The sequence below is a fragment of the Arvicola amphibius genome, chromosome 1, assembly GCF_903992535.2.
Source record: "Arvicola amphibius chromosome 1, mArvAmp1.2, whole genome shotgun sequence".
Taxonomy (NCBI): Eukaryota; Metazoa; Chordata; class Mammalia; order Rodentia; family Cricetidae; genus Arvicola; species Arvicola amphibius.
The window spans coordinates 47,081,718-47,090,076 of record NC_052047.1 but is presented as its reverse complement, the minus strand read 5'-3'; the positions used below and the strand labels follow the sequence as shown (position 1 = coordinate 47,090,076).

The window sequence follows — 8,359 nt, the reverse complement described above, 5'->3', positions numbered from 1 at the left end:
ACAAACAAGCTACTTCCTTCTCAAGTCATCAGTGTTGAAAATCTATTTTTAAATTACCATTTGCAAATATTCTCTTCTTGACATATACTCTCAGAACATATTTTTAAAGAGCCATGTTAGGAATATTTCTGAGGACGAGCCTCTCTGCCGACGCAAATAATTCCAATTAGACCAAATTAGACTTAATGAAAGATGCCCATTAAATGCAGTGCCCCTGGATGGCACTGGGAAAACATGGTGAGGGGAAGAGAGAGAAAGGGAGACCACGCAAAACCCGGAGACCACATGTTCACTCTCTGGGCGGCAGCATAAATAGCCTGTGGGAGTGGCCCTGACCCTCCCTGGGGAGGGGTCACCACTTGGTGGGCTTTTCCAGAGGTGGGGTCCAGACTAAGGCAACTCCCAAGGGGAGGAGGCTTGAAATGGGTGCCAGGGGCTGGGGTGATGCTTCCACCCAAACATCCCAGATTCTTGGATATAGGGGTGTCAGGGGGCTAGGGTCTCACTTTCAACCAAACAGGCCACCCACCCTTCTTCCTTCCTTTTTTTTTTTTTGCTTTTAAAATGTCATCATGATACTGAGAAACATGTCACATAAATAAATAATGTAGATTTTTGATGTAAATTCTAAGTTAACTATGTAAGCGGGTTTGAACCTGTATATTATTTACCTCTTAAGTATAATCTGTATAGGACTGATTAGTATAAGACTCACCCAGGGATGCTTGTTTATGAACATTCCCATCACAAAGCCACTCTTATCTGACCTCATTTGAACCACATATCAAACCTCTGTAGCAGAATCAACCCATTGATAGGTAATGGATATTATTGAAGGGTCCAAGAATAAGAATATAAAAATGTAGATTCCAGAAATAAGAATGTAGAAATAAATATAAAGTTGTAAGCCTAGGAGAATGAGAACAGACTGTCAGCAGCTTTCTCAGCAGCTTAAGGATTAACTGTTACTGGCAGCCTATAGTTCAATTTATTCTGTAATACAACATGCTAAAATCAGCATCTTCTTTTAAAGCAAGTGGAAATAATTCCCAGTGTAGACAGTAGAGTGTATGGAAACCATACTCACGTGAATAAAGAAAGGTGCATCCCAGTACCCCTGGGGGGTGTGCCTCAATGACTTCTCAGCAAAGCATAACAAAGCAGAGCTTGTCTGAGAGAGATGGGCGGGGCCCAGAGACCCAAATCCGCTGATTCAGGAGCACCATTCCTCAGAATCCGAGAGCATTCCAGGAGATGTCTCTTTGTGACTATTTTATTTCTGACTCTGTTTTGGTCAGCTGTAGCACTCAGGTGAGGTTGGACTCTGTTATTCACTTATTAGACTGAGTCAGGGTCCAGTCTCAAATGTAAAAGCAGAGCATTTTCTCATTCTCTGCGCATTGTGGGTACAACAAGGATTTTGAATGCAAATCCTCTACTGAAGACTGGAGATGAGACTTTTCCTCTTAACTGCGGAGCAGGGACCTGAATACAATAAAATGTGCATGCACACAGCGTCTATCTTCAGTCGAGATTTTTGCATTCCGACTACATCATCCCCAGGGACTGAGAATTCCTTGAGAGAAGAGACAGTTTTATTTATCTTTGTATTTCTTGCCATTCCTAGCCCGAAGCAGGTGCTTTGAAAGGTCTTGCCAAATTGAATTGGAAAAAGAGAGCAGAGGGCAGTCTAGAATTGAATCACACCCAACACACCTGCTTCTGTGTCAGTAAGAAACATTTTTTAGTGTTATGATTAAGGGTTTATTTTCCCTGTGTAAGATTAGAAAATCAAATCTAAACTTCTTGATTGTTGCTTTAAGCCTAAAAATTGTTCTCTCAGAAGCAACTTAAAGCCGATATCTGTACAAAAACTTACTGGACATGTGCACATTTCTTGTATGTTTAGCTACTTTCAATATTTACCTGTTAATATTATGGGATATTATTTTACCCAATTATTTCAGTTTTGATATCTTATTCATTAAAATAGGCGTTCTTTCTCTCAGAATACTCACCAGGGTGGTATTTTCCTTCTTTTTCAGGTGAAACCTGACATTCTGATGGGAAAGGAAGTCATGTCTTTTTTAGGGCACATGCTAGGAAGAGAGCGAGAATGTTTTCTGAATGCAAGTCTTGCTTTTTTGCTCCAAGACCCTTCCAAACCCAGGCAAGCACAGTTATCTCTTTCATTATCATTCCCTTATTCTTAACATCAAAGCAGAATTTATTATGGATTTTTTATTGTTATTCAAAGTCAGGATGCTTTGAGAGTTCAAGAACAGGTAGGGTATCACCTTGGAGGGGCTACAAAGAATTAAGATCTAGTCATCCACAGGTCTGAGACACTCTGAGTTGTGGGAAAATGTTTTGTAAAGAAACAAAGAGCTGGCAGGGGTGATGCATGCCTTTAATCCCAGCACTCAGAAGGCAGAGGCAGGTGGATCTTTGTGAGTTAGAGGTCAGTCTGGTCTACAGAGCAAGTTCCAGGACAGTCACCAAAGCTACACAGGGAGACCCTGTCTCCAATAAACCAAAAACTAAAGCCCAAAAGCAAACAAGAAAGAAAGAAGGAAGGAAGGAAGGAAAGAGAGAGAAAGAGAGAGAGAGAGAGAGAGAGAGAGAGAGAGAGAGAGAGAGAGAGAGAGAGAGAGAGAGAGAGAGAGAGAGGAAACAAAGAAAGTACTATATCCTTTTCCTGCCTGGCTCTTTCAGAGTTGCTTTCCTAAACCATGTAGAACAGGTGGATTTTTGAGAATCTGGGCCTATCTTTGCAGTATCTGTGATGGTGTGACAAATGCCAGGATGTGGTAGATGTAAACAGATGGCATTGTGCAAAGTCTTTCCTATTTAGAGTTTAGCTTTTGGATCACAAATGTTACAATCTCCAGGGCCTTGTCAGCAATTAAAATGACCAGATCCCACTAGGGGCTCATTGAATCAGAAACCACATTTGATTTAGCAAAATCTCTCATGATTATTAAGGACATTAAAGTTTGATGTAATTAGACCAGAGCATCCTTTTCAGCAGTATCAGGCTGTTTTCCCTGAAATACTACTTCTGCCTTGCTTAAAATACACGCGCACACACACACACAACTGAAAATAATCTTTAATTACTCTAGTAATATTATTCTAATGTGTAATTATACCTTAGGACTTCTGTTGAGTTATCAATGGCCTTTGGGTTGACATCTGATTAGTTAAATCAGTTACTTCTAATTATAAATGTCTTTCATATATTTCCTTGAGGATAAGAACTGCATTTTATTAAATATTTGTGCTTAAACAGTTCCTCGTTTGATAAACGGAAAGTTGAACCGTGACTAAAAGACTGAATGAACACATGGAAGAGGAGATATCTAGATGGTAAATTTCTTGAACACCAGTTCAGTATCTTAGTCATCTTTGATTTAAGAATGTTAAAAAAGCACTAGTTATATTTGTTGGTTAATTTCTATCTATAATGAGACTAATCTTAGGATATGACTCTAGAGAATAAGAAACAGTAGAAAAGGAAACAAAAGTGCAATTTCACGCAGTTTCTTACCTCACCCATCCATCAAAACATCCTGTCAACTGGTGTAAACTGAAATTGAAGTACCTCGCTGAAGAGCTACAGTTAGTGTCAGAGCCCACAATTCTTGGGTGTGATCAGCATTCACAGGCATATTGCATTCACAGGCATATTCTGAAGACTGGTGAAGATTCTTATATAATATAGAGTCTAACGAAATTTCAACACACAATCTCACACACACACACACACACACACACACACAGCGCGTTCCCGGGTATTTTTGTGTGCACCCGAAACTTTGTGGCTGCCGACGAACAAGCTTTTGTTCTGGGTTTTTGATCAGACTGAGCAGGAACAATGAAATGAAATCCGCCTCCTGGCCCTGGACTCTTTCCGGTCCCGGAACGCAAGTGCTAGGCCTTTCAGATGCGGAGGGGGACCAGAAAGGGACGGACACAAGGCCCAGCAGTTGCCTGGCAACGCCAGCTGGAGGAGTCCCAGTGTAAAAAAGGTCCGGGAGAAGTGTCAGCGGCCGGGAGTGGGACCCTGCCGCGCATTCTTTCCCTGCCAGCTACTGTTCCCGCGGCTGGGCGGGCTAGGGCTGGGGAAATGTTGCAGGAGGAGTCGGACCTGTCTCTCGTCATTGCCCAGATAGTCCAGAAACTCAAGGGCTCCAATTTGTACGCTCAGCTGGAACGGCAGGCCTGGGTAAGCGGGGCTGACGGGAAGCTATGGAAACCGGCGGGCCGCAGGACGTCCTGTCTGCCACACTGCCTTCACCCAAGCCAGAGCTGACTGCTCTTCCCACCCCTTTTGATGTCTTAAACCCCTCCTTGAGCTCCTCACCTTGGTTTGCTCATACTCCTGCGTGGTGCGATCGGATTTTATTAAAGATGGGTGGGGCATATCACGCCTTTCTTCAGGCCAGGGAATGTAGTCATTTAAGGGACCTATTCTCTCAAGCTGTTGTACTCACTGAGTGGCATGCCTTCCTTCTCTTTTACTGTCTCGTGGGTGGATTGGGGCCCAATGCGCAATTTTTAAAATGTCACTTTGTTGCACTTCACTCTCGCTGCAGTGATTTCCGATGCGCCCACCTAGCATTTATTCAACACATTCAAACAGACTAGACACCGAGAGTACATTGAATGGCCCGGAGATCTTTACTATATGAGAATGTCACCTAAATGGAATCATACAGTGTGTAAACTTTTGTGGGTGCTTCTGTCAGCGTTAGGCTATAGGGGTTCATCCATACTGTTGATATTTCAGTAGTTCTGTTCCTTTTAATTGCTGAATAATATTTGGAAGCTCCGACACTAATTTCTCTATATAGTACTTACTTGGTGGATATTTAGGTTGTTTAGAGGTTATGGGTAATGTCAATATATATCTTGTGTGACTATCTTTGATCCATGCGTTATCTAGAAAATGCACTGTTTAGTTTTTAAAATTTCGGAGACTTTTCTAATACCTTTTGTTCGTTGATTTCTAGTTTAACTCCAGGATGGAGAACATTTATATTATGTTACTTATTTAAATTTTGTGGAAAAGAAAGATTGTAAGATCCGTAAGAGATGGCTGATTCTAAGGAAAAGGTGTCTTTCAGACACAACAGGACTGATGCACATATGAACTCGCAGAGACCGGTAGCATATACAATACTTGTACACGGTCAAGTCAGATGGAGTCCCATTACTGAGAGGGGAAAGTGGATACATTTTCCCACCTCTAACCAAGGCGCTATCTGGGACTGATGTCCACTGGCAAGGAGAAAATCAGTTTTTACAGTAGGTTGTCACTAGGTATATCACCCAAGCTCCAGGGCAGTCCCCATGCCCAGCAGTAGTTAACAAGTACAAAATGAACTCAATGGATTTTTTTTGGTAGACTCTCTGTTTCACTTTGGCATTTTTTGTCTTATTGATTTTTTGCTACTTTATTTTTATTTTTGTGGTCTTTTTGTTTTTGAGAGAGAGAGTAAGAACATAATATTGGGTGGGTAGTTAGGTAGGGTCTGAGGGGCAAGGGGGTGGGAAACATGATCAAAACATATGGTCTGAAATTTTTTAATTAAAATAGAAAAATGTAACAATTAAAAATCAATATAACAAAAGTGGGGAGAAATCAGTCTGTATATTTAGTAGTTGGTTTCTCTTGCCCCATGTGTCAGCCTCCCTTTTCTCCCTGCTCTGCCAAAGGCCAAATAGTTTGGAGACCAGTTTGTCCTTGGATGACCTTGCTTAGAATCTGGTTCATTTTGTTTTCTTAAGAGTTTCAGACTTTCTTGGGGGGGGCAATCAGAGTGGATTCAAAAGTTATGATTTTATTTCAAATGAGCTGTTATTGCTGAGAACTGGATAATGAAATCACTCGCTATTCCTGTGTTGGGGTCAAACTGTGGTTGTAATCTAACTGTTACTATCAAGAAATTCTAATAAAATTTTTAAATCCTGGTTAGGGTTTTTGCTACGGTAGAACACCCATAGTGCTAGGTTTTCCACCTCTACCCTTGTTCAGTCTGGAAACTACTTTCCATTTCTGCCTCTATTATTTTCAGTCAAATGAAGTCCTGTTTGGTCTGTAAAATTTGGTAAAATTTTGCACAAATCTCTTGCTATTTCTTATACCATGCAAAATTCTTTATAGTCTAATACTTGATACATAAATTTATTGTATACTACATTTTGTTACATTTATTTATTGATATGTCTCTCTTTGTCACAACTAAATTTTAAAGGCAAAACTTATGACTTCATAAACAATATATATTTTTCTCGTTGTTGTCTATGAGTGATGCTGTGTCGCAGTGGCTTTCTATGACGGAGCTGGCACAGGAGCTGGCACAATCTTACTGATATGAGTGTTGAGGAGTACAGCTATGTCGTGGGAAAAATTGCTGGACCATTTTTTTCTTATATGCTTGTCATGTCTTTTATAAAGGTGTTCTGGCCTCATAGAATTAGTAAGGGAGTGTTACCACCTTTTTCCCTTGCTACATTCTGCAAGTGTTAAGAAATTTTATTTTTTTAATCGTGGGGGAGAGTTCTGCAATATATAGCCTGTGTTTAGGGTTTTCTGTTTGGGAAGTTAATCTTTTTAATCAGCACACTTTGTTTTAGAGTAACTTCTGGTTTATGTAAATTGGGTGGAAAGCAGAGTGTTCCCCATCACTGCTCTTGCCTTCCAGCGGCTCCCTTTATTGTATTATGTCTCACTGGTGAGTGGCACATCTCTCACGGATAACTAAGACGGATTCACTGTTACTAGATTCTATAGTTCACACCGGGACCCATTCTTCTTGCCGTACAGCTCCAGAGCTTTCAGAAATATGTAACATGTAAAATTCCATGTGCTTTACCGTACTGTGCATTCCTCCCTGTCCTGAGTGCCCAGACTCCATCTAGCACTACCGTTTTCTGTCTCTGAACTTCTCCTTTGAGAGCATCATACCATCACACCAAACAGTGTGGTCTCTTCACTGGCATCTCCTACTTCCCAATAATGCATCACTTCCTAGTGTCTCTTGTTTTAGCTGCTATGTATGAAGCTTCTATAAATAGCTCATGATTATACTTCAGGTATAGACATCAATTTTCAAATTTTACAATACCAAGAACAGTGATTGATGGGTTGTGCAATAAGATTATGGTTAATTTGCAAGAAAATGACAACTGGTCTTCCCGGTGGATGAAAATCCCCACTGTCTCACATTTTCTCCAGTCCTTGTTGTCTGTCATCCATTATCTGGTATGTGGTGTGATAACTCATTGTGTTAGTCTTTGGGTTCCTAAGGTCATAACATTATTTTGTGTGTGTGACAGATTTTCTAGAGCAAATTGCTAGCTTTTGCTTGGGGGCTGGACTGCTAGGGTCTGGGATTGATCCAGAGTCTTGCTTGCATTTCGCCATGAGTTATACTCTGAGTCTCTAATTTCTTGGTTTTTATCCATCTGGTAGTGTTTTTTATTTATCTTCAGTTTAAATGATACTTCTTGTGCATGTGGCTTTCTAAGATGCAGATGATTTTCTTGCAGTGTCTTTGAGGTGTTACCCATTGTCTTTTTCTTTTTTGGCTTCTGTTGAGAATTCTGTTATCACTAAATCAAATATATGTTGCCTGCCTCTACCTGGTGACTTTTACCATTTTCTTTCTGTCTGGGGGATTTCAGCACACTTGTTAAGATGTACATTGTTAAAGTATTATTGTTTTTATATTATTATTGATGATCATTTATTCTGTTTGGATCTGTGCTGGGTAGTCTTATGTTAGTTTGACACAAGCTATAGTCATCTGAGAGGAGGGAGCGTTGGTTAAGAAAATGCCTCCATTAGATCTTACTGTGGAGCATTTCTTAGGAATTAGTGATTGATGGGGGAGGGCCTCGGCCATTGTGACTAGTGTTACATCTGTACTGGTGGTCCTGGGTTTTGTGAGAAAGTAGGTTGAGCAAGCCATGGAGAGCCAGCCAGTAAGCAGCACTCCTCCATGGCCTCTGCATTAGTTCTCTGCCTCCAGGATCCATCCTGTTTGAGTTCCATTCCTGAGTTCCTTCACTGAACAGCAATGTGGAAATGTAAGCCAACTAAACTCTTTCCTCCTCAAGTTGATTTTGGGTCTGGTGTTGCATCACAGCAGTAGTAACCCTAAGTAGACAGGGTCTGGAGGTTGTTTAAGCCCAATACCAGTTTGGAAAATCATCTGGATGGCATCTTTTCAAACACCTGTTCTACCCAGTTCCTTGGTTCTACAGTAGGCCTCCCTCATGGCTCAGTGTGTCTCTAATACTTTTTTGTAACTCCCCCTCAACTTTATGATTTCTTTGGACTTTCTAATTC

General features: G+C 40.8%; 1 protein-coding gene across 1 annotated transcript in view; it reads left to right on the top strand.

Annotated features, from left to right (window-relative positions):
* Positions 1–4,025: 4,025 nt before the first annotated feature.
* Positions 4,026–8,359, top strand: part of Tbc1d19 (TBC1 domain family member 19) — a 123,335-nt gene continuing 119,001 nt past the window's right edge. The window contains exon 1 of the mRNA XM_038348808.1: positions 4,026–4,228. Within this exon, the coding sequence (XP_038204736.1) occupies positions 4,130–4,228 (99 nt within the window). The 5' untranslated portion in view covers positions 4,026–4,129. The remainder of the gene's footprint in view (positions 4,229–8,359) is intronic.